Raw genomic sequence first — 27819 nt, forward strand, 5'->3', positions numbered from 1 at the left:
TAATCAAGATCACCATGACTATAAAACAATGTATCTCAAACGTCCGGTTCTTTGTTTAATTCTCCTTTCTACCCTCAGTCTCCACATTGAGCAAAGGCTCATCCTCTGTGATTTCTGTCTCCATCTCAGCTTTCCTTGCCCTCTCTCCTCCAGCTCATCTTAAACATCTCCTTCCATAAAAACTCTTCTACCCATATTCATGGCCAACTCCTCTACCTCGTCAGCTCCCACTGACGAGGCCAATTCCAACCACATTCTTGTATCTGATCCCGCTATCCCTTCTAACCCCGTTTCCTTATGCAAGTCACATATAACTGCACTTTCAAACTCTGTGCTACCTGGCCTTTGCCCCTCCATTCGCCACAATACCTCTGCAGCTGTTGTTTTGCTAAGCTGTAGTACAAATCCGGAAAAGGTATCTTCCACACAATTTCAGAGATGGAAGTCAAATTGTCATTGCTGAAGCAAAATGGTGGCTTTCTGAATGTTTCCTTGAATAATGTTTAAAATCCACTTCTATTCTCCGTTTATCAATAGCTTTGGGCAGGTACTGATTCTTAAACTAGAAACTTATTAGGAAATTCTCGCGTTCCACCCTAGTTTATCAGGTTCAAGTGAGTTTGCTGAAGACAGATTTTGCTAACAGGCAAATAGATCAACACACAATTTAAAAGCGTATAAAGTCATGCTGCACAGTGTGGATAAGAAAACCAAAATGGCACCACAGGTTGTGCAAACTACACAACAGTGCCTGTGTGAGATTTTAAAGTTAAGTGGCACCAGAGAATTAAACAAAGAACCGGACGTTTGAGATACATTGTTTTATAGTCATGGTGATCTTGATTAGATAAGAAATTTCTGGTTTAGTACAGCCATTTCCTACGCCCCTCCCTATCTCTGTAACCTCCTCCAGCCCTACAATCCTCCGAGATCTCTGCGCTCTTCCAATTCTTGCCTCTTGCGCATCCCCGATTTTAATCGCTCAACCATTGGCAGCGTGTCTTCAGCTGCCTCGGCCCTAAGCTCTGGAATTCCCTCCTTAAACCTCTCCATCTCCTTTAAGATCCTCCTTAAAACCTACCTCTTTGACCAAACTTTTGGTCACCTGTCCTAATCCTTATTTCCTTATGTGGTTTGGTGCCAAATTTTATAATTAATAATGGCTCCTGAGAAGTGCCTTGGGATGTTTTACTATGTTAAAGTTGCTTTAGATGCAAATTGTTGTTGCTGAAAGAGAAACTTTGGTTACAATGACAACTGAGATTACAACTAAATTTACCTGTATTAATATTAGCAATTAGTTGTAAAAGTGCAATTGTATTGGCGCTTTTGTGATTTACAATTTGCAGTGGTGCAAAACTGACCATATAGTCCCGATTTTAATCAGGGGTGCGAGGGCCGAAGCAAGTGGTGAACCCACTGGCACCCAGAGTGTGAGATTTTAACTCCCGGTCCTCATTAGCATTTCCCAGCACTTACTCCTGCCTAAAACCCAAATTCATTGGTGGTGGGGCTGTCAGGCTGCTGCTGGGGACCGAGAGAAACAGTCCGTGGCAAGATTATTAAGGAATGGAAGGGGAAGGGGGAGAGAGAGGAGAAATCGGGAAAGTCTGCAATCGGGGAGGGGGAGGAATACCCAAGGACCAGGAGGAACACTCCTTTAAAAATTAAAAAAAAATTAACCTTACCTGGGCCTCGTGCAGCCAGGAACCCAGCCTTTTCTGGCGGATTTGAAACAATGCAGCCCTCCGTCAGGCCCGCATTTAAAATGACGTGTGCATCCCGATTATGTCATCAGGACCCATCTTTACTATTTTAAATTATGCCTCTGCGACGGGCGGCCTCCGTGTGCCTAATTTCAGACTAGTTAAAATGGTGGTGGGGGTGGTACCGCCACCACCATATAAATCCAGAGTGGCGTTTTTACCAGATTCCAGAATGGAGTAGTAAGCCATCCCTCGGGTGGGCTGTCTCGCACACGTGGGTTTGACACCACTAGCAATACAACTCCAGTGCTGTGTCAAAACAGATTTTAAAAAATGCTTAGCTATGTCCTGCCCTGCTCTTAAAATATGTAAAATTTATCAGTTGGAAGCGTATAAACACATGTACACAGAACTCGACTAGCTACGGAAGTTTGATTAGGACCCAGGTAGTATAAATCAGATACTGCCAGGTTGGGATTAAATCTGTAGCCAATCTCAGACTGGTAGCTACATTAAAAGCACAGCCTAAACAGTTCCGTAATGATGTTGGCCATAAATACAGGCAGTTTATGTAAAATTGCAGTCTTCAAATCATTGAATTGTTCACTTTCCTTTTATTCTAAACAATTTATTGACAATATTCAGTAAGCTGAGCATCGAAAACCAAAATGCGTGGATTAGAATTCTGAATTATTATTACTCCTGTGTTAGGAATTTTACATAATGCAAAGCAATTTTTCTGTACACTGGAATTTTATGCTTGGATCAGGTACTTTTGTTTTGGAGCCAGAAGTACATATTGTGTAGATGCACAAAAGAGATGCTTGTCCTGTATTATACAAGTATACTGGAGGAGGGGCAGGATTGAAGAAGGGAAATGCTAGATAACAAACTGTTCTAATGACTTTCTTTCAGATTCTGTCATGGTGAATAAAATGAGGCTTCAATTAAAAGATTGATTCTGTGACATCATTAACATGTTTGAAGGATTCAGATGATTAACAAACTTCAAATCAATTAGGCAGCATTTCCCATGACCTTCCCTTGAACTGCTCACCCAGCTCCCTGGCTCCTTCAATTGTGGTTAAATGTACCACTATATTCAAAGTCAAAGCAATGTGACCTTTCTTGTGTTTCTTAATATCCAATGTACGCCCGTAGTTGTCTGTGGATGTCACAATTGACAAATACTGAGGGTTTGTAGCAATAGCATTGCAGTGAATCATGAGGAGCCAATGACTACTGCACAGATGGAAAAATTCCCCCCTTTTAAGAACATAAGAAATAGTAGCAAGAGTAGGCCATACAGCCCCTGGAGCCAGCTCCGCCATTCATTCATGGCTGATCTTCGACCTCAACTCCATTTTCCCGCCCGATTCCCATTCCCCCAGATTCCCTTAGAGTCCAAAAATCTATCGATCTCATTCTTGGATATACTCAATGACTGAGCATCCACAGGAGTAGAGAATTCTAAAGATTCACAAACCTCTATTTTACCTCTATTAGCATAGCTAATTGCTGCACAACGTTTCATGAATATCTTACTGTTCGAAAACAAAAAGCAACTAAACAATACACATTTTTTCCTATGGAATTCTTTGTAATATTCATTTCTCTACAGCATTCTAATGCAATGAACTACCTTTCCTGATACTTGGCAATTGTAATATGCAATTTCTTCCAGTATTATATCGTAAAATACTCCATTTTCAAAGGATATTGGATTATTACCAAGAATGAGTGGTTAGAGTCATGAAGAGAACACTTGAGAAATTAGACCGTTTCTTATCCCACTAGAGCTGAGAAGGTGAATGGGTGACCTCATAACTCTTCATAATCTTGAAAATCTCTATGATAATAGTGATAGATTGTGCTCATGTTGATGAGATGGCGATGAGAAGGCACAAATTTAAGATGAACATAGAAGAAATCAAAGTGAGGTTTGAAAAACTCTCTTTTCAGGAGGTGATTAGAGCGTGGAATCCTATGGCACAAACCATTGTTGGAACAGCCCCAGCATTCTGAAACACTCCCAGTCACATGCAAGTTATCTATTTTTAAAAATATTACTTACTATGTACTAAAAAACAAAAGTCCTTCCACATTAGTAATAATGTAAGTTTGGTGAATCCTTCAGCATCATACTCCACAACGCCTCTGGGAAAGAAAAGAAAAATTAGTACCACTGAAGCAGGGCAACATAATCATAGTTTGTACATACTGTAAGCAGATGCCCTTCAGAATACAAGTAAAGGACTATCTCATTCCATTTTCAAAACTTGTTTATTTGTATAGCAAAATAATGGCAGGATATAAATACTAGCAAAATAACCAACTACAGGAAAAGATTTCCTCTGCATCCCGTCAAGGCTTTGACATCGTTCCTAAAGTGTGGTGCCCAGAATTGGACATAATACTCCAGCTGGGGTCTAATCAGTGATTTATAAAGGTTTAACATAACTTCCTTGTTTTTGTACTCTATGCCTCTGTTTATAAAGTCAAGGATCCCATATGATTTTTTAACAGCCTCCTCAACTTGTCCTGTCACCTTCAAAAATTTGTGTACGTACACCCCCAGGTGTCTCTGTTCATGCACCCCCTTTAAAATTGTACCATTTAGTTTATATTGCCTCTCCTCATTCTTCCTACTAAAATGCATCACTTCATACTTCTCTGTTAAACTGCATCTGCCATGTGTCTGCCCATTTCACTAGTCTTTTGTATTTTGTAATACGTTCCGAGTGGCTGCCAGTTGTTAAATGTCTTGGGGCCAAAAATCGCCAGCACAGAAGGAAGCCATTCTGCCCATTTCACCAGTCTGTCTATGTCCTCCTGAAGTCAGTTACTATCCTCCACGTTGTTTACTACTTTTCTGAGTTTCATTTCATCTGCAAACTTTGAAATTATGCCCTGAATACACAAGTCCAGACTAGTAATATATATATATATATCTCAAAAAGAGCAGTGGTCCTAATACTGACCCCTGGGGGACACCACTGTTTACTTCCCTCCAGTCTGAAAAACAAATGTTCACCACTACTTTCTGCTTTCTGTCTCTTAGCAAATTTTGTATCCATGCTGCCAATGCCCCTTTAATCCCATGGGCTTCAATTTTGCTTACAAATCTATTATGTGGTACTTTATCAAATACCATTGGAAAGTCCATATACACATCAACCACATTACCCTCATCAACCCTTTCCATTACTTCATCAAAGAACTCAGTTAGTCAAACAAGATTTTCCTTTAACAAATCCATGCTGGCTGTCATTTATTAACCCATATGTTTCCAAATGATATTTAATTTTGTCTCGGATTATTGTCTCAAAGTTTCCCCACCACCGATGTTAGGTTGACTGGCCTATAGTTGCTGGATTTACCACTCTCACCTTTTTTGAACAGGGGTGTAACATTTGCAATCCTCCAGTCCTCTGGTACCGCACCCATACCTAAGGAGGATTGAAAGATTGTGGCTAGATCCCTCTGCTATCTCCACCCGTACTTCCCTCAGCAACCTAGGATGCATCTCATCCAGACTGGGTGACTTTTCTACTTTGAGCACTGCCAACCTTTAAGTACCTCTTTATTTTTATCCTATCCAATTTCTCTACTACATCCTCCTTTACTGTGACCTTAATGAATGTCCTTACAATTTCAATACATCCAATGCACATAGAAAATCTTGCTAATATGTGGTAATGAACTCTCATCTGATTATTTGCAATCCAGATGGTCAAATTAGGTAGCTACACTTTTGCTGTTCTAGACATCTGAATTTCAAATCCAGCCAATATAGACAGCTAGATTTTCTTTAACTTGGTATCAGGTTAACTTTTTTTCCTCCAATGGAAAGGATCTTTCCATTTTCAACAATACACTCTGCAAAATAAGAACATAAGAACATAAGAAATAGGAGCAGGAGTAGGCCAATCGGCCCCTCGAGCCTGCTCCGCCATTCAATAAGATCATGGCTGATCTGGTCCTAACCTCAAATCTAAAATCATGTCCAATTTCCTGCCCACTCCCCGTAACCCCTAATTCCCTTTACTTCTAGGAAAATGTCTATTTCTGTTTTAAATTTATTTAATGATGTAGCTTCCATAGCTTCCTGGGCAGCAAATTCCACAGACCTACCACCCTCTGAGTGAAGAAGTTTCTCCTCATCTCAGTTTTGAAAGAGCAGCCCCTTATTCTAAGATTATGCCCCCTCTTTCTAGTTTCACCCATCCTTGGGAACATCCTTACCGCATCCACCCGATCAAGCCCCTTCACAATCTTATATGTTTCAATAAGATCGCCTCTCATTCTTCTGAACTCCAATGAGTAGAGTCCCAATCTACTCAACCTCTCCTCATATGTCCGCCCCCTCATCCCCGGGATTAACCGAGTGAACCTTCTTTGTACTGCCTCGAGAGCAAGTATGTCTTTTCTTAAGTATGGACACCAAAACTGTATGCAGTATTCCAGGTGCGGTCTCACTAATACCTTATATAACTGCAGCAATACCTCCCTGTTTTTATATTCTATCCCACTAGCAATAAAAGCCAACATTCCGTTGGCCTTCTTGATCACCTGCTGCACCTGCATACTAACCTTTTGATTTTCTTGCACTAGGACCCCCAGATCCCTTTGTACTGCAGTACTTTCCAGTTTCTCGCCATTGAGATAATAACTTGATCTCCGATTTTTCCTGCCAAAGTGCATAACCTCACATTTTCCAATTTGGATTGCATCTGCCAAATCTCCGCCCACTCACCCAGCCTGTCCTCCTCACTCTCTACTTTCCCTCCCATCTTTGTATCATCTGCAAACTTTGATATGTTACACTCGGTCCCCTCCTCCAAATCGTTAATATAGATTGTAAAGAGTTGGGGACCCAGCACCGACCCCTGCGGAACACCACTTGCTACTGGTTGCCAGTCCGAGAATGTACCATTTATCCCAACTCTCTGCTTCCTGTTAGATAACCAATCCTCCACCCATGCCAGAATATTACCCCCAATCCAGTGATTCTTTATCTTGAGCAATAATCTTTTATGTGGCACCTTGTCGAATGCCTTCTGGAAGTCTAAATACACTACATCCACTGGTTCCCCTTTATCCACCCTGTACGTTATATCCTCAAAGAACTCAAGCAAATTTGTCAGACATGACTTCCCCTTCGTAAAGCCATGCTGACTTTGTCCTATTAAATTATGTTTATCCAAATGTTCCGCTACTGTCTCCTTAATAATAGACTCCAAAATTTTACCCACCACAGATGTTAGGCTAACTGGTCTATAATTTCCAGCCTTCTGCCTACTACCCTTTTTAAATAACGGTGTTACATTAGCAGTTTTCCAATCTGCCAGGACCTTTGCCGAGTCCAGAGAATTTTGGAAAATTATTACCAAAGCATCCACAATCCCCACTGCCACTTCCCTCAAGACCCTGGGATGTAAGCCATCAGGTCCAGGGGATTTATCCGCCTTGAGTCCCATTAATTTACTGAATACCAATTCCTTAGTGATTTGCTGATTGCTTAAAGAAAATTTTGCAGCTAAATTTCAAATGTTCAGCCTTATTTAGACTTTTCTGGTACTTAGGAGAGGGGAAATACAATAAGGTGTCTTCAGTCTTCCTTGCAAAAAAGCCCTACTCTTAAGTCTTGGTTCTCTGCTCCCTTTTAAAATAGATTGGCAAACATTTTAGCTTTCACATCAGCTACAGCTTGCACCATTTTACCTTTTGCCAAAAGTGCTGAGTCTCACAAATAAAAATCTGGTAACTTGTGATCTTTAGAGATCATGGCAGATGTGCTGATCCACCTCTGCAAAAGCTGGTAACTTGACTATAATAAAGGGCAAGAGATTCTGATGTGTTCTAACATTTGAACTCCTATACTAGCCTATAGGGATTATCCAGTCAGTCAATTAGGGATACTTGTTTTGACTTGTGCGCTAATTTAAGTGGTCTTGAGCCTTAATTTACATTTTTTTTGTACTATATAACCTGCTTCTTAAATGTATAGTTCCTGCAAGGGATCCAATTCTCATTTTACACCAATCATGCTGTTTTTATATTATACTTTTGGTATTAGTGCAGTGTACTCTTCAGTGTGGATCCAACACCAAAAGTGCAGTATAAAATGATTAACTGGACATTGGCAAACAGCAGTCAATTTGCGGTCAGCAAGATCCCAGAAATAGTAAATGAATGAATGGCGAGATAATCTTTTTTGGTGGTGTTGGGTGAGGGAGGAATGGCAGAACTCTGCTCTTCTTTGAAAAGTGCCCTGGGATCCTTTACGTCTACTTATAAAATCATAGAAAGGTTACAGCACGGAAGGAGGCCATTCGGCCCATCGAATCTGTGCCGGCTCTATGCAAGAGCAATCCAGCTAGTTCCACTCCCCCGCCCTCTGAATTTTTTCCTTTCAAGTACTTATCCAGTTCCCCTTTGAAGGCCATGATTGAATCTGCCTCAACCACCCCCTCGAGCAATGCATTCCAGATCCTAACCACTCTCTGTGTAACAAAGTTTTTCCTCATGTCACCTTTGTTTCTTTTGCCAATCACCTTAAATCTATGTCCTCTGGTTCTTGACCCTTCCGCCAAAGGAAACAGTTTCTCTCTATCTACTCTGTCTAGACCCTTCATGATTTTGAATACCTCTATCAAATCTCCTCTTAGCCTTCTCTGTTCCAAGGAGAACCACCCCAGCTTCTCCAGTCTATCCATGTAACTGAAGTCCCTCGTCCCTGGAATCACTCCAGTAAATCTCTTCTGCACCCTCTCCAAGGCCTTCACTTCTTTCCTAAAGTGTGGTGCCCAGAACTGGACACAATACTCCAGTTGTGGCTGAACCAGTTTTTTTTTTAAACAAAGGTTCATCATGACTTCCTTGCTTTTGTCTTGCCTTACTTGAGCAGTGGCGGATGGGGATCTAGGGTTAACATCTCATCTGAAAAATGGCTTGTCCAACAATGTAGTACTCCCTCGGTACTGCATTAGAGTGTCAGCCTAGATTATGTGCTCAAGTTCATAGTGGAGTTTGAATCCACAATCTTGGCAAAGAAAAACTCTCTCATTAGTAATAATGCAAGAGAAAATTGAGACATTATTATATAAACACAGATAGTGCAATATACATGTGAGAAAGAGAGAACATCCCATGTCTTTGGGGATTAAGCCTGTCTTAGGAAATCCAGCCAAAACGAGACAATTCATTTTTATGGAAAATAACTGAAATTCCTCAAATTCTCAGCAGCAGAAAGGTTAGAACACAGGACCAGACAGCAAAAAGCCAACATTCCTTTAAATATGCCACCCATTACCGCCCGTGCTCCCCTTCTGCTTCCACTGACAAAACAGGATCAGGAATGTATTAAGTCCATTATTTAGCTACATTAAACTGAGGATTGCTGAAGGACATTTTACTTTTACTTAATTCTAGAATTATATTTCCGCATATCATTGGCAAATTAACTGAAGCCATCATCATATTCACATGTCCGAATATTTTTTTTAAAAGTTGCAATGAAGAAAATCTACAGGGCTAATATTGTGCTACTGGCATAGGGGCTGTTAGTCCTTAGGCACTGACTGTGCCTGTGCTCCACAGAGCTGACCTCGTGATAAAATGCAAGATCAACTCATTTAAGTTTTAGTGCGGCACATCCTCGTGCAAATGGATAATGCACTAGAGTGCACAAGGGTTATGGGGATGGAATATTCTCAAAAACAACACTTAAAGGGATTCTGCTCACTCTTAAAGCTGTCTCACGACTGAAAAGACTGCAAGATTGCAAGCAGACTGAATAGCTCATTGGAGATGCTGCTGCAGATCGTGCTAGAAAGAAAAGTGGTGGTGTTCCCACGACATTGATTCTAGGTGGTGGAGGTTGCAGGGGGCTGCTGAAGAAGCTTTGGTGACTTGTTGCAATGCATCCTGTAGATGGTACAGCCTGCAGCCATGGTACGCCGGTAGTAGAGGGGGTGGATGTTTAGGTTAATGGATGAAGTGCTGATCAAGCAGACTGCTTTGTCCTGGATGGTGTCCAGCTTCTTGAGGCGCTGTTGCAGCTGCACCCATCCAGGCAACAGGAGTGTTCCTGACATGCCATGGAGATGGTGGAGTGTCTTTGGGGAGTCAGGAGGTGAGCCAATTGCTGCAGAATACCCAGCCTCTGACCCGCCTAATAGCCACGGCATTTATGTGGCTGGTCCAGTTAAGTTTCTGGTCATTGGTGACCCCCAGGATATTGATGGTGGGGGATTCGACGATGGTAATGCCAATGAATTTCAAGATGTGGAGATGCCGGTGATGGACTGGGGTTGACAATTGTAAACAATTTTACAACACCAAGTTATAGTCCAGCAATTTTATTTTAAATTCACAAGCTTTCGGAGGCTTCCCCCTTCGTCAGGTGAACGATGTGAAAATGAAATTGGAGTTATAGTCCAGCAATTTAAAATAAAATTGCTGGACTATAACTTGGTGTTGTAAAATTGTTTACAATGAATTTCAAGGGGAGGTGGTTAAACTCACTCTTGTTGGAGATGGTCATTGCCTGACACTTTTGTGGCGCTAATGTTATTTGACCATTATCAGTCCAAGCCTAAATGTTGTTCAGGTCTTGCTGCATGTGGGCATGGACAGCTTCATTATCTGACAAATTGCAAATGGAACTGAACACTGTGTAATCATCATCAAACAGCCCCATTTCTGAACTAATAATGGAGGGAACGTCACCGATGAAGCAACTGAAGGTAGCTGAGCCTAGGACCCCAAGGAACTCCTAGGGCTGAGATGATCGGTTGCCATCATCCTGTGTCAGGCATGACTCCAGCCACTGGAGAGCTTTTACTCTGTTTCCCTTTGACAAGCTCCTTGGTGTCACACTCTGTCAATTGCTGCCTTGATGTCAAGGACAGTCACTCTCACCTCACCTCTGGAATTCAGCTTGTGATCAAGGCAGTAATGAGGTCTGGAGCTTACTCATTCACTCCCGCCACAGAAATACATTTCAGCACTGTAGCATGACACGTACAACGTCTTGCTGTATAAAGTTCTATTTTAATGATGCCTTACTACTAGAATCTAAAATGTATATTTAAAAAAAATTTTTCTTGAGATGTGGGCGACACTGGCAAGGCATTAAAAGTCAACCACATAGTGTAGGACTGGAGTCACATGTAGACTAAACTGGGTAGTTGGGGCAGGTTCTCTTCCCTGAAGGTCACTGAGCTTTTACAACAATCTGAAACCTTTTATTGAGCATTTTGTGTTTCTCGCCCACAAATTACTGGATTTTGAGAGCTCAATTTTACAACCTGCCATGGTGGGATTTGAAGTGTTGACCTCTGGGCTGCTAGCCTAATAGCATAACCACTAGGCTAGTGCATCCTCTAAAATATCCTCTTCTTCTGCCCAATTAACTGCCCAACAGGAGAAGGTTCTTGCACCCACTCTTGTGCCTCAACCAAGCAGTGACATGGTTAACATAAGCACCCTAGGAACATAGGAACAGGAGTAGGCCATTCAGCCCCTCGTGCCTGCTCCGCCATTTGATAAGATCATGGCTGATCTGTGATCGAGCTCCATATACCTGCCTTTGGCCCATATCCCTTAATACCTTTGGTTGCCAAAAAGCTATCTATCTCACATATAAATTTAGCAATTGAGCGAGTATCAATTGCCGTTTGCGGAAGAGAGTTCCAAACTTCTACCACCCTTTAATCACACATTCCTACAACATCAAGCACCAGCAGAGATATGTTCACTCTGTGGGGTAGGGGAGGTGGCGGTCAGTTAGTGAGTTGCACGTGTGAGCTCTCAAGCACAGATCATGAAAAGGGTAGAGCAAGTGCAAAAGTCACAACTTGCTGGCCAGTTTGAGGAGTCTGGCAGTTGCCGAGCCCTTAGGCCTTGCCTACAAACACAATTTATGGAGTCAGAGAGTGTGGCAAACAGTTGGTACAATTTGGAGATATCTATGGGGTAAGGTCCACAATCCACCTTTGCACAGAGTATAATCGCCTGACTATGGAGAGCATGGCCACACCAGACCCTTCGGCAGCAGAGACCCTCTTTGCTGAAATGCTGTCAGGTCTACCTTCAATCAAAAATGTGATACATCCATGCCAGCTACACAAATGACTTGATGTGCATTTTTGTTTATTTGTTTCATGGGATGTGGGCATCGCTGGCAAGGCCAGCATTTATTGCCCATCCCTAATTGCCCTTGAGAAGGTGGTGGTGAGCCGCCTTCTTGAACCCCTGCAGTCAGTGTGATGAACGTACTCCCATAGCACTGTGGAAGAACCTTCACCACATGGACTGCAGCAGTTCAAGAAGACAGCTCACCACCACCTTCTCAAGGGCAATTAGGGATGGGCAATAAATGCTGGCCTTGCCAGCGATGCCCACATCCCATGAACGAATAATAATAAAAAAACATGACAGCCTCTTTTGCAGCAACCATTTTATGCATTGATCGAGCACCTGGATTGCTGTTCAGGTGTTCCAGCTCCTTTTTTGGGGCCTAGCCTCAAGTGAAGTATTTCTGGAGGCGTTAATAGTACACAACATATGCATAGGCACAGAGTGCTACAGTGTTCCTGGGGTAGATTATCAAGCGCGGTGCACATCAAGTTCTCCGTGGGCCTTCATAACTATCCCTCTGTGTTATCAAGTTTAGGAGGAGGTGGAGGAGCAGGAGAAGAAGGTTGGGGGGCAGGGGGAGTAAGAAGGAAAACGTGGAGGTGGCATAGAATATTGCATTATCAGCTCCTATAGGACGATAATTTGAAACAGAAAATCTGATTTTGGGTAATCCATATCTGTTCAAAAAATGACTTGGAAATCAAAGTGAAAATATTTGCCACTCCAGCAAGTATATGTCTTATAAATCTTTTCTCACAACTATAAAGTCTTTGCTTAGATTATCCTGTAGGAACTATTAGTGGTATCCAAATATAAACTTACGTTCCAAAGTGACTCAGGAAGGCTGCAATGTATTCTCTTCTTCTGTGGTAACCCTGAATGATATACTGCACCTTGGTTTAAATAAAGCAAAACGAGTGTACATTAAAATAGTTAACATATTGACAAGACAAATGAGGATAGGAATCAAAAATCTGGGTACAGCGTTTTAAACAAAATATTAGATATCCTTTTTAAGTCTTGTATCCATTACATTCTTTAGTGTTGTAAACAATTTTACAACACCAAGTTATAGTCCAACGATTTTATTTTTAATCCCACAAGCTTTCGGGGGCTTTCCTCTTCCTCAGGCGGTGTGGAAATGAAAATTTCGAATCCTTCGCATTTTAAGATCACATAACAAAGCCTGGTGATTACTGCCCGTTGCCAAGGCAATCACAGTGAGCAGACAGAAAGGTGTCATCTAAAAGGCCACTGAATATACAACCCCCCAAAAAAAAAGAGAGAGACAGAACGAAGACAGTCAATGACCCGTTATATTAAAAACAGATAACATTTGTTCGCTGGTGGGGTTACGTGTAGTGTGACATGAACCCAAGATCCCGGTTGAGGCCGTCCTCGTGGGTGCGGAACTTGGCTATTAATTTCTGCTCGACGATTTTGCGTTGTCGTGTGTCTCGAAGGCCGCCTTGGAGTATGTTTACCCGAAGGTCGGTGGCTGAATGTCCATGACTGCTGAAGTGTTCCCCGACAGGGAGAGAACCCTCCTGTTTGGCGATTGTTGCGCGGTGTCCGTTCATCCGTTGTCGCAGCGTCTGCATGGTCTCGCCAATGTACCATGCTCTGGGGCATCCTTTCCTGCAACGTATGAGGTAGACAACGTTGGCCGAGTCACAGGAGTATGAACCGTGCACCTGGTGGGTGGTGTCCTCTCGTGTGATGGTGGTATCTGTGTCGATGATCTGGCATGTCTTGCAGAGGTTACCGTGGCAGGGTTGTGTGGTGTCGTGGACGCTGTTCTCCTGAAGGCTGGGTAATTTGCTGCGAACGATGGTTTGTTTGAGGTTGGGTGGCTGTTTAAAGGCGAGTAGTGGAGGTGTGGGGATGGCCATAGCGAGGTGTTCGTCATCATTGATGACATGTTGAAGGCTGCGGAGAACATGGCGTAGTTTCTCCGCTCCGGGGAAGTACTGGACGACGAAGGGTACTCTGTTGGTTGCGTCCCGTGTTAGTCTTCTGAGGAGGTCTACGCGATTTTTCGCTGTGGCCCGTCGGAACTGTCGATCGATGAGTCGAGCATCATATCCCGTTCTTACTAGGGCGTCTTTCAGCGTCTGTAGGTGTCCATCGCGTTCCTCCTCGTCTGAGCAGACCCTGTGTATTCGCAGGGCCTGTCCATAGGGGATGGCCTCTTTGACGAGGTTAGGGTGGAAGCTGGAAAAGTCTGCAAGACATGCCAGATCATCGACACAGATACCACCATCACACGAGAGGACACCACCCACCAGGTGCACGGTTCATACTCCTGTGACTCGGCCAACGTTGTCTACCTCATACGTTGCAGGAAAGGATGCCCCAGAGCATGGTACATTGGCGAGACCATGCAGACGCTGCGACAACGGATGAACGGACACCGCGCAACAATCGCCAAACAGGAGGGTTCTCTCCCTGTCGGGGAACACTTCAGCAGTCATGGACATTCAGCCACCGACCTTCGGGTAAGCGTACTCCAAGGCGGCCTTCGAGACACACGACAACGCAAAATCGTCGAGCAGAAATTAATAGCCAAGTTCCGCACCCATGAGGACGGCCTCAACCGGGATCTTGGGTTCATGTCACACTACACGTAACCCCACCAGCGAACAAATGTTATCTGTTTTTAATATAACGGGTCATTGACTGTCTTCGTTCTGTCTCTCTCTCTTTTTTTTTGGGGGGTTGTATATTCAGTGGCCTTTTAATTGACATCTTTCTGTCTGCTCACTGTGATTGCCTTGGCAACGGGCAGTAATCACCAGGCTTTGTTATGTGATCTTAAAATGCGAAGGATTCGAAATTTTCATTTCCACACCGCCTGAGGAAGGGGAAAGCCCCCGAAAGCTTGTGGGATTAAAAATAAAATCGTTGGACTATAACTTGGTGTTGTAAAATTGTTTACAATTGTTAACCCCAGTCCATCACCAGCATCTCCACATCTTTAGTGTTGGAGATCTTTCTGTTCGTGTGTGTGTTAAAAATTTGCTGTGCTCACTGTAGTGAGGGATGTTAGGGCAGGAGAATGGTGCTTGCACCGAATGGCAGCATCAAACACTCCAAGACTCACTGTTTTAATTGGGGAGAAGTTCAAGGGGGAGGGGGGTAAAGACCTGGTCTTTAAAATGCTGAGAGGCATAGATAATGTGGATGCAAGCATATTGTTAAATTTGGACTGGAAAATAGAAACAGCATATAAATAGAAAGTCACTATTCTCAAGAAAGATTAGAGTATTTCCCCCACAGTACTGGATATGTAGAACAAACTCTTAGCAAAAACAGTTGATTAACTCTTTTAGAAAAAAGGTAGGTACACATCTGCATAATAAAGGGATTGAAGATTGTGAGGGCAAGTATAGTCAGAGATGATTAAATACTCTATACACATGGTTTCTGGCTGCTGCCAGAACCAATCAAGGTTGAATAATGTATGTTATAAAGTAGGTGGGTATGCTGAAATTTTGCTTGATTACTTTGGGTGGCGGGTGGGGGAAGAGAGAATCTTTCACCTGGAAGATTAAACCCGATGAAAGCCATCAGGTGAAATGATACATGTCTTCATGATGGGTTATGATAAGGCAATAGTATGATAGATTGGTTCCATTGGTTGGTGATATGGCAACAAGAGGACAAATTTAAGATAAGTCACAGAAAGAATGAAAGGGTAGGATAGAAAAAAAAACCTTGCACAGAAGGTGATTAGAATGTGAATTTGTTGCCCAAAACATTGTTCAAGCAGAATCCATAAATTCTTTTAAATGGGAATTAGATAGTTGCTTGAAAAAGAGGAATAATAAAAAGTATGAGGAGTGAGCGGGAGAGTGTAGTTAGACAGGGTGGCTCATGTGGAGAAAAACAGCAGTACAGTCTTGATGGATCAAATGACCTTTTTCTGTGTTGTTACATTCTATGACTGTAAATAAGTGGAGTAGATTTGATGATAGAGCAAATGGTACCTTGTCTGTAGATGGAGTGGGCATCATGACCAAGTGGCCTTTTCTTGTTCTATGCTTCTATGACTGCAGTAACTATGGACCTGATTTTCTCCTGGATAGAGACTGATTAGCATGTGTGCCTTTGTACTACCGCTCAATATTTCTTCTGTGGCAGATAAACTAGTTTTAATCACACTGTAATGACTGGCTGGCACAGATGAGAAGCAAATGCTTCCACTTCAGTGTTGAATTTCTGTGCACATTCTTAAAATATTCATTCTTGAGAAATGGGAGTCACTGGCAAGGCTGGCATTTATTGCACATCCCTAGTTGCCCTTGAGAAGATGGTGATGCGCCTGCTTCTTGAACTGCTGCAAACCGTATGGTAAAGTGGTTTGATACAACTGAGTGGCTTACTAGGCCACTTCAGAGGACAGTTAAAAGTCTACTACACTGGTGTTGGACAGGAGTCACATATCAGCCACACTAGGTAAGAACAGCAGGTTTCCTTCCCTAAAGGACATTAGTGAACCAGTTGGATTTTTACAACGATCCAACACAGCTCATGGTCACTTTTACTGCTACCAGCTTTTTAGGGGCAACATACTTTCTCAAGCGCTACAATTATTTATTTCTAGACTTCTTAAACTGCCATGCTGCAATTTGAATTTACTGGATTATTAGTCCAGGCCTCTGGATTACTAGTACAGTAACATACCCATTATGCTACCGTACCTAGCATATGGAAGCATTATATGTGGTTTATTTCTAGAAAGGTAATCCTCCTATTTAGTTTGCCTCTACCTAGACAGGATTCTGCAGTTCGTTTCTGTGCAATTTTTTTGAAGTAGTTTTTTTGGCTGATTTTGATCAAAATTAAGAACAGCCTCAAACAAGTCTTACCTTCACTGAGCTCATTTTTATTTGTAAGAGAAAAACAAATCAGGGAGAGGGTTTTTTTTTTAAGAAGGTGCATTTCTGCATAGTAGGCTTACAACTTCTGTTATACCTGCAGGATATGCCCATTTCGAATTCAAGTCATCCTGGGTGAGATTACACTGCTAAGTACTAACTAATGTTTAATTAGTTTTGTACTATGGACTAACATTCATTGTGATTATTCATTTCAATTGGAACATCTGTTATAGACAGACTTTCATCTCATCTGTCCTAACTGGCCATAAACCCATATCTGTGACATTAAAGCATACTGATGGTCCAAATCACTGTCAGGATGAATGAACTTAAATATATACAAAGTTAGTTCCTAATCTTAACCACACTGTTAATAGGAGGTGCTGAACACAGACCAGATGATTATCAACAGGGCAAGATTACTCTTGTGGCTGGTTACAGAGTGGCACTAGCAGAGCCTGTTTGCCCTCAGGAAATGGCTCAGGAGATATAAAAGGATGGAAGGGAGAACACACACACACACACACACTCAAATGAAAATAGATCTCAGTGGTTAAAAAATGTATTAACAATATTGCATAAGCCTCATTCATTTCTTCCATGATTCGTTCTGTATACTCAACATGAGGTTTCAACCCAGCCTGCCACAGTAACATCCCTCTTAGAATAGGGGCACAAGGCTGCAATGCAGTTGTTTTCCATATGCAAACGAATAAAAGAGAAATTATACTACAAATTATGTAGTATATCAACATCCATTATATGGGTACAAATTATTAATACTGATTTGATTAGAATAGTAACATCTGCTAGGGAGGAATCAGGGTCCCAGCTAAGACTATATCATAGACGAGCCAATAGTTTATGAAAAGCTTACGTTCTTCGTCTGGGAAACGTTTGCATTTGACTTGTTCAGCCTACTGTAGGAGTTAGTTCTAACTTCATTAGTCCAAACAGTCCCTATATACTACATACATTCTAAAATAGAATAAAATTAAATGATGCACTGTATCTTGTTTATCTTTGTTACCTTATTCGTGAGTAATTGGCAAACTTGTGGCACATAATCAATGAGACAGCTACCATTGGGGAATGGTGGGATATGGAGAGCAGATGTCCCGCCAAGTGCACTGTAATGAGATAAGAAAAAATATTCTCCAAATAAAAATTTCAAAATAAACAGGGCATATTATTGTGAACTAACTCATGTAAAATATCATTACAAACAGGTCCAGGATTATGGATTTTTCATCCCAAAACAAACAAAGCTTGATCACACTTCAAGTGGTTTGACTCTGGTCAGTAACCAGCAATCATCAAATTTATATTTACTCAAAAGTCTCTTATGAAAGTAGTTGTAGACTTTCACAATGTGATGCAACAAATAACATTTGGTGTTTTTATTCTGCATAGAGCCAGAGCTTCTTCTAGCTTGTCCAGGCTAGTTCTTCAAACCACCTTAAAGGCACTTAGCTTTTGCAGCAAAGAACTCGCCTCTTTTAACAATATTGAGAATTTTGTTTTATATTTCCTCAGCAAAAATATGGCTTGGTACTACTGAATGCATTTACCTGCTGAGTCATTGGGACACATATATTGTTCTCAAATTAAAATTCTGCTTTGTTTGGTAAAATCTGGACTATGACCTGCACCTAAATAGATACAAATTGTTCCCATATCATAGTAGGTACACCAAGTGAGGACGCCCATCGTGCCTGTGCCAGCTCTTTGAAAGAGCTATCTAATTAGTCCCATTCCGCTGCTCTTTCCCCACAGCCCTGTAAATTTTTCCCTTCAAGTATTTATCCAATTCCCTTTTGAAAGTTACTATTGAATCTGCTTCCACCACCCTTTCAGGCAGTACATTCCAGATCATTACAAATTGCTGTGTAAAAAAAATGTCCCCTCATGTCGTCTCTGGCCCTTTTGCTGATCACCTTAAATCTGTGTCCTCTGGTTACCGATCGTTCTGCCACTGGAAACAGTTTCTCCTTATTTACTCTATCAAAACCATTCATGATTTTGAACTCCTTTAACAAATCTCCCCTTATCCTTCTCTGTTCCAAGGAAAACAACTCCAGCTCCTTCAATCGCTCCACATAACTGAAGTCCCTCATCCCTGATACCATTCTAGTAAATCTCTTCTGCACCCTCTCTAAGGCCTTGACATCCTTCTTAAAGTGTGGTGCCCAGAATTGAATACAATATTCAAGCTGAGGCCTAACCGGTGTCTTATAAAGGTTTAGCATAACTTGCTTGCTTTTGTACTCTATGGCTCTATTATTAAAGATAATAGAGCCATTTTCCACACCATTCACCTGAGGAAGGAGGAAGCCTCCGAAAGCTTGTGGAATTTAAAATAAATTTGTTGGACTATAACTTGGTGTTGTAAAATTGTTTACAATTCTATTATTAAAGTTCAGGATTCCATGTGCTTTTTTTTTTAACGTCTTCAAACCTCTGGGCGCAGGCCAGCTTATATGCTGCCTTTACCTCGCCTACTTTCTCCTCCTGCACTTTTAGTTCTTGCGTGAGGCTGTGGATCTTATCCATTAACCTAACCTTTTTAAGCAGCCTTCTCAACTTGTCCTGCTACCTTCAAAAATTTGTGTAAGTGCACCCCCAGGTCTCTGGTCCTGCACCCCCTTTAAAATTGTACCATTTAGTTTATATTGTCTCTCCTCATTCTTCCTACCAAAATGCATCAATTCACATTTCATCTGCCATGCGTCTGCCCATTTCACCAGTCTGTCTATGTCCTCCTGAAGTCTGTTACTATCCTTCACATTGTTTCGTGGTCATCTGCAAACTTTGAAATTATACCCTCTATACCCAAGTTCAGGTCACTAATATATATCAAAAAGAGCAGTGGTCCTAATACTGGCCCCTGGGGACCATCACTGTATACTTCCTTCCAGTCTGAAAAACATCCAGTCACCACTACTCTTTGCTTTCTGTCCCTTAGCCAATTTTGCATCCACTCTGCCACTGTCCCTTTAATCCCATGGGCTTTAATTTTGCTAACAGTCTAAAATCATATGTTTTGCAATTGGTGCTTTAGTAAAGATTGAAAGTCATACTGGTGAAAATTTGTAACAATGAAAATGGATATCAATGTGTTTTGTTATACATATGATTTTAGTTTTCAAAAAATAAATTAAAAATTACATTAGTAGTTCATTTAAACGCAAGAAGCTATCCACAATTGCACACATATTATAGAAGACTAGCCCCGTACACATTGGAAACTGAAACTGATACTGATAGATGAAGAAACAAAAAACACTTCCCAATAAATTACTCACAGCAAAATGGAAAGAAATCCCCAAATTTTCCAAGAAGTATCAAGGAACACAAAACAAAGGCATAAAAAGTACCATAATTAAACAATGTATGAGAAAGCAAAGAAAAATAGTTGTAATAGACCCAAATTCAGAAAACCCACAGCTCTCCCCAAGGAGTGACAACCAAATTAGTTCTAAATGAACCTATACATGCAAACTCACAGACCTTTATTCAGGAATTCTACCATAAACCCCAAGAATAACTGTACAAAACAATTCTCAGCACACCATCTGGAACAAGTAACTAGCAATGTGTCCACAACAAAACCAAAAAAAAAATTATGCATGGAAAAATTAATACCACCTTACAAAGGCTGTGGCTGAGTGTGAGGTTACTAAATACTACTTGTATTTATATAGCACTTTTCACACAATTAATTACTTTTGAATTTAATGACTGTTGCCATGCGGCAGCCATTCTTAATAGGTGGTTAAAAAAAAGTATATATGAAAAAATAAAATCTATGTAGTACACCTACATAGACAATTCCCTTTAAATCATAGCATCAACATTGTTCAATCTTTCCCTAATTCTTGTCAAAACACCCAACTGACACCCACTTTAAGGAATATTACAACAGCACCTTTAACATAGAAAAACATCCTCAAATGTTCACACAGGAGCAAAACTGGACACTGATTATAATTGGGGGAACTTAGCAGAGATTACCAAAGGAAAGCTTAAATAGGTAGGTTTTGAGAATGTCTTTAAAGGCAGGGAGGGAGAAAATGAGGCAGAAGGGTTTAAAGATAGACTTCCATACAGTGGGCCCAGACAGCTCAAAGTTCTGCCATTATTGGTTGAATGGAGGAGAAAAGGGATGTTGGTATTGGGCTGGTACATAGGAAGACAAGAAGGCCATTCAGCCCCTCGAGCCTGTTCCATCATTCAATTAGACCACGGCTAACAAAACCCTAACAAAACTCTTAACGATCTGAGTTTTAAATTTTCAAATTTTTGGGGGAGAAAGTTCCAGAATTCCACTACCCTTTGTGTGAAGAAGTACTTCCAGACATCACCCCTAAACGCTGAGCTCTAATTTTAAGGTTATGCCCCCTTGCTCTGAAGTCCCCCACCAGAGGAAATAGTTTCTCTCAATCTACATTATCAAATCCTTTACTCATCTTAAACACCTCAATTAGATCACCCATTAATCTTCTATATTCAAGGGAATACAAGCCTAGTCTATGCAACCTGGCCTCATAATTTAACCCTTTCAGCCCCGGTATTATTCTGGTGAAGATGCACTGCACTATATAGTACCACTATCAAGGCCAATATATCTTTCCTGAGATGCGGTGCCCAGAACTGAATGCAGTACTCCGGATGGGGCGTAACCATAGCTCTGTATAGCTGTAGCATAACTTCTACCTATTTGCATACTCCTTTGAAATAAAGGCTAACGTTGTATTAGCCTTTAATTTAGTTTTGTACCTGCCCACTAGCTTTTAGTTATTTCTGTACATGGAGTCCTAAATGCCTCTGCTCCTCCACAGTTCCTAGCTTCTTATCATTATGACGGTACATAAGCAATGGCGAACATTTCATACAATCACTGAATGGTTACAGCACAGGAGGCGGCCATTCAGCCTGTCGAGCCCTTGCCGGCTCTCTGCAAGAGCAATCCAGCTAGTCCCATTCCCTCGCCCTTTCTCTGTACCCCTCAAATTTTATCCCTTCAAGTACTTATCCAATTCTCTTTTGAAAGCCACGATAGATTCTGCCTCCCTTTCAAGCAGTGCATTCCGGATCATAACCACTCGCTACGTAAAAAAACTTTTCCTCGTATCGCCTTTGGTTCTTTTGCCAATCACCTTAAATCTGTGTCCTCTGGTTCTTGACCCTTCCGCCAATGGGACCAGTTTCTATCTACTCTTTTTAGACCCCTCATGATTTTGAACATCTCTATCAAATCTCCTCTCAATCTTCTCTGCTCTAAGAACAATCCCTGCTTCTCTAGTCTATCCATGCAACTAAAGTCCCTCATCCCCAGAACCATTCTAGTAAATCTTTTCTGCACCCTCTCTAAAGCCTTCAAATCCTTCCTAAAGTGCGGTGCCTAGAATTGGACACAATACTCCAGTTGTAGTCGAACCAGTGTTTTATGAAGGTTCATCATAACTTGCTTGCTTTTGTACTCCATGCCTCTATTTATAAAACCCAGAATCCCGTATGCTTTTTTAACTGCTTTCTCAACCTGCCCTGCCGCCTTCAAGGATTTGTGCACACATACCCCCAGATCTCTCCATTCCTGTACCCCTTTAGAATTGTACCCTTTATTTGCCTCGCCTCATTCTTCCTGTCAAAATGTATCACTTTGCACTTTTCTGCCTTAAATTTCATCTGTCATGTGTCTGCCCATTCCATCAGCCTGTCTATGTCCTCTTGAAGTCTATCACTATCCTCCTTACTGTTCACTACACTTCCAAGTGTCATCTGCAAATTTTGAAATTGTGCCCTATACACTCAAGTCCAAGTCATTAATACATATCAAGAAAAGCATTGGTCCTCATACTGACCCCTGGGGAACAACCTCCTCCAGTCCGAAAAACAATCATTCACCACTATTCTCTGATTCCTGTTACATAGCCAATTTCGTACCCATGCTGCCAATACCCCTTTTATTCCATGGGCTTTAACTTTGCCGACAAGCCTATTATATGGCACTTTATCAAACGCCTTTTGGAAGTCCATATAAACCACATCAACCGCATTGCCCTCATCAACCCTCTCTGTTACCTTATCAAAAAACTCAAATCAAGTTAGTTAAACACGATTTTCCTTTAACAAATCTGTGCAGGCTTTCATCAATTAATCCACACGTGTCCATGTGACTGTTAATTTTGTCCCTGATTATTGATTCTAAAAGTTTTATCACCACAGAGATTAAACTGACTGGCCTGTAGTTGCTGGGTTTATCCTTGCACCCTTTTTTGAACAAGTGTGTAACATGTGCAATTCTTCAGTCCTCTGGCATCACCCCCGTATCTAAGGATGATTGCAAGATTGTGGCCAGTACCTCCGCAATTTCCACCCTTACTTCCCTCAGCAACCTAGGATGAAATAATAGTGAGGAACCAACTGTCTAATGAGAGTGAGGAACTTAAATTAATTAAGATTAGTAAAGAAAAAGTAATGGAGAAATTAATGGGACTAAAAGCCGACAAATCCCCTGGACCTGATGGCCTACATCCTAGGGTTTTAAAGGAGGTGGCTGCAGAGATACTTGATGCATTGGTTATGATCTTCCAAAATTCCCCAGATTCTAGAGCGGTCCCAGCAGATTGGAAGGTAGCAAATGTAACCCCGCTAATCAAGAAAGGAGGGAACGAGAAAACAGGGAACTATAGGCTAGTTAGCCTCCATCAGTAGTAGGGAAAACACTAGAATCTATTATTAAGGACGTAGTAACAGAACACTTAGAAAACCATAATATGATTAGGCAGAGTCAACACGGTTTCATGAAAGGGAAATCACGTTTGACAAATCTATTAGAGTTTTTTGAGGGTGTAACTAGCAGGGTAGATAAAGGGGAACCAGTGGATGAAGCGTATTTGGATTTTCAAAAGGCATTCGATAAGGTGCCACACAAGAGGTTGTTACACAAGATGAGGGCTCATGGGATTGGGGGTAATATATTAGCATGGATTGAGGATTGGTTAACGGAAAGAAAACAGAGAGTAGGAATAAACTGTTCATTTTCTGGTTGGCAGGCTGTAACTAGTGGGATGCTGCAACGATCAGTGCTTGGGCTTCAGGTATTTACAATATATATGTCAATAATTTAGATGAGGGGATCGCATGTAATGTCTCCAAGTTTGCTGACGATACAAAGCTAGGTGGGAAAGTAAACTGTGAGGATGACGCAATGAGGCTGCAAAGGGATATAGACAGGTTAAGTAAATGAGCAAGGAGGTGGCAGATGGAGTATAATGTGGGGAAATGTGAAATTAACCACTTTGGTAAGAAGAATAGAAAAGCAGGATTTTTTAAAAAAAGGTGAGAAACTAAGAAATGTTGGTATTCAGAGGGATTTGGGTGTCCTTGTATATGAATCACAGAAAGTTAACATGCAGGTACAGCAAGCAATTAGGAAGGCAAATGATATGTTAGCCTTTATTGCAAGGGGATTGGTATGGGAGAGTAAGGAGGTCTTGCTGCAATTATATGGGGCTCTGGTGAGACCACACCTGGTGTAACGTGTACATTTTGGTTTTCTTACCTAAGGAAGGATATACTTGCCTTAGAGTGGGTGTAATGAAGGTTCACGAGATTGATTCCTGGGATGAGAGGGTTGTCCAATAAGGAGAGATCGAATAGAATGGGCTTATATTCTCTGGGGTTTAGAAGAATGAGAAATGATCTCACTGAAACATAAAATTCTTAGAGGGCTTGACAGGGTAGACATTGAGAGGCTGTTTCTCCTGACTGGAGAGTCTAGATCAAGGGGACATAGACTGAAGATAAGGGGTCAGCCATTTAGAACCTAGATAAGGAAAAATTTCTTCACTCAGGGTTGTGAATCTTTGAATTCTCCACCCCAGAGGTGCTCAGTCGCTGAGTATATTCAAGACTGAAGATCGATAGATTTTTGGACACTAAGGGAATCAAGGGATATGGGGATAGGGCGGGAAAGTAGAGTTGAGGCAAAAGATCAGCCATGATCTTATCAAATGGCTGAGCAGACTCGAGGGGCCGTGTGGCCTACTCCTATTCCTATTTCTTACGTTCTGATCCATCTTTCTTGGGTCCAAAACGGATGACTTCACAGTTCCGCATACTGAACTCCATCTGCCACAGCTTTGCTCACTCACTTAATCTATCAATGTCCCTAGCTAGAGATGATGGAAGAATCGAGGGTGGATATTTTGAGGAGCAAGATGGCTGATGACAATAGTTTTAAAGGGATAGTGCTAAAGCAGAGGGGGGCCATTTACAATGTTAGTAAGGCATAAGGCCACGGAGGAAAGATAAGTTATTAGCAGTTTGGTAGGGAGGAGATTGAGGGTACAGGGAAGTGGATCTCATGGAACAGATAAGTTTGGATAGATTTGGGGGGGGGGGGGGGGGGGAAGGGAAAATTAAACTAGAGTGATAAGATGTATAGCTGGAGTGAGTAGAGAGCTGGAAGGGTTTGAATCGGGGATGAAGAGAGGAGGCGTGGCAGCCGAACCAGCAGCATGGATGGATTAAATCCCTGGCAAAATAGTCCATAAGTTCCTTGTATTTAGTGTTAAGAGGGGGCAGGAGAAAGAGACCAGAGAGGCATTTGGCATCGAGTCTGCGATCGTCCTAATCCTTTGAAAGAATCAGAGTATACCAACCAACATGTTGTGTGGCACTACCACCGTGCTAAATGGGATAGATTCAGCACAGATCGAGCAGCTCAAAACTGGGCATCCATGAGGTGCTGTGGGCCATCATCAGCAGCAGATTTGTATTCCAGCACAATCTGTAGCCTCATAGCTCGCCATATTCCTCACTCTACCATTACCAACAAGCTGGGGGATCAACCCTGGTTCAATGAGGAGTGTAGAAGAGCATGCCAGGAGCAGCACCAGGCGTACCTAAAAATGAGGTGCCAACCTGGTGAAGTTACAACACAGGACTACATGCATGCTAAACAGCGGAAGCAACATGCTATAGACAGAGCGAAGTGATTCCACAACAAACAGATCAGATCAAAGCTCTGCAGTCCTGCCACATTCAGTCATGAATAGTGGTTGTCAATTAAACAACTAACATCTCCATCCTTAATGATGGCAGAGTCCAGCACGTGAGTGCAAAAGACAAGGCTGAAGCGTTTGCAACCATCTTCAGCCAGAACTGCCGAGTAGATGATCCAGCTCGGCCTTCTCTCGACATCCCCACCATCATAGAAGCCAGTCTTCAGTCAATTCGATTTACTCTACGTGATATCAAGAAACGGCTGAGTGCACTGGATACAGCAAAGGCTATGGGCCCCGACAACATCCCGGCTGTAGTGCTGAAGACTTGTGCTCCAGAACTAGCCGCGTCTCTGGCCAAACTGTTCCAGTACAGCTACAACACTGGCATCTATCCGTCAATGTGGAAAATTGCCCAGATATGTCCTGTCCACAAAAAGCAAGACAAGTCCAATCTGGCCAATTACCGCCCCATCAGTCTACTCTCAATCATCTGCAAAGTGATGGAAGGTGTCGTCAACAGTGCTATCAAGCGGCACTTACTCACCAATAACCTGCTCAGTTTGGGTTCCGCCAGGGCCACTCAGCTCCAGACCTCATTACAGCCTTGGTCCAAACATGGACAAAAGAGCTGAATTCCAGAGGTGAGGTGAGAGTGACTGCCCTTGACATCAAGGCAGCATTTAACTGAGTGTGGCACCAAGGAGCCCTAGTAAAATTGACGTCAATGGGAATCAGGGGGAATACTCTCCAGTGGCTGGAGTCATACCTAGCAAAAAGGAAGATGGTAGTGGCTGTTGGAGGCCAATCATCTCAGCCCCAGGACATTGCTGCAGGAGTTCCTCAGGGTACTGTCCTAGGCCGAACCATCTTCAGATGCTTCATCTATGATCTTCCCTCCATCATAAGGTCAGAAATGGGGATGTTCGCTGATGATTGCACAGTGTTCAGTTCCATTCGCAACCACTCAGATAATGAAGCAGTCCGTGCCAACATGCAGCAAGACCTGGACAACATCCAGGCTTGGGCTGATAAGTGGCAAGTAACATTCGCGCCAGACAAGTGCCAGGCAATGACCATCTCCAACAAGAGAGAATCTAACCACCTCCCCATGACATTCAACAGCATTAGCAGCGCCAAATCCCCCACCATCAACGTCCTGGGGGAGTCACCATTGATCAGAAACTTAACTGGACCAGCAGCATAAATACTGTGGCTACAAGAGCAGGTCAGAGGCTGGGTATTCTGCGGCGAGTGACTCACCTCCTGACTCCCCAAAGCCTTTCCACCATCTACAAGGCACAAGTCAGGAGTGTGACTGAATACTCTCTACTGGCTTGGATAAGCGCAGCTCCAACACTCAAGAAGCTTGACTCAATCCAGGACAAAGCAGCCTGCTTGATTGGCACCCCATCCACCACCCTAAACATTCACTCCCTCCACCACCGGCGCACAGTGGCTGCAGAGTGTACCATCCACAGGACGCACTGCAGCAACTTGCCAAGGTTTCTTCGACAGCACCTTCCAAACCCACGACCTCTACCACCTAGAAGGACAAGGGCAGTTGGGCACATGGGAACACCACCTGCACATTCCCCTCCAGGTCACACACCATCCCAACTTGGAAATATATTGCCGTTCCTTCATCGTCGCTGGGTCAAAATCCTGGAACTCCCTTCCTAACAGCACTGTGGGAGAACCTTGACCACACGGACTGCAGCAGTTCAAGGCGGTGGCTCACCACCACCTTCTCAATGGCAATTAGAGATGGGCAATAAATGCTGGCCTTGCCTGCGACGCCCACATCCCATGAACTAATAATAAAAAGAATATTTGGTCATGGAGAATGAAGCATAACTTTGCTTAATGTGGTCAAGCCAGATATGGCAGTGGACGCCTAGACCAGTCCTGCGCCAGGTGCTCTAGAATCTCAAGGCCCTCAGATTGGAAGACTGCAAGACTTCACCATGGAAAATGGGAGATTGAGTGGGTTAATGGGGCCAAAGACCTAACCGAGGGTGCTGTTAAGGTCAGCGGCCGCATTAGTCGTGACAGTTGGAGGGCCATAAGATA

The 27819-nt window shown here is 42.4% G+C and overlaps 1 protein-coding gene across 2 annotated transcripts in view; it reads right to left on the reverse strand.

Moving 5' to 3' along the window:
• babam2 (BRISC and BRCA1 A complex member 2) overlaps positions 1 to 27819 on the reverse strand; it is a 204712-nt gene that overhangs the window by 19489 nt on the left and 157404 nt on the right. For both annotated transcript variants that reach the window (XM_067985138.1, XM_067985139.1), the window contains 3 exons: positions 17766 to 17865; positions 12675 to 12745; positions 3781 to 3863 (listed from right to left, as the gene is read on the reverse strand). In XM_067985138.1, coding sequence (XP_067841239.1) covers positions 3781 to 3863; positions 12675 to 12745; positions 17766 to 17865 — 254 coding nt within the window. The remainder of the gene's footprint in view (positions 1 to 3780; positions 3864 to 12674; positions 12746 to 17765; positions 17866 to 27819) is intronic.

Source organism: Heptranchias perlo, chromosome 5 (genome assembly GCF_035084215.1).
Source record: "Heptranchias perlo isolate sHepPer1 chromosome 5, sHepPer1.hap1, whole genome shotgun sequence".
NCBI lineage: Eukaryota > Metazoa > Chordata > Chondrichthyes > Hexanchiformes > Hexanchidae > Heptranchias > Heptranchias perlo.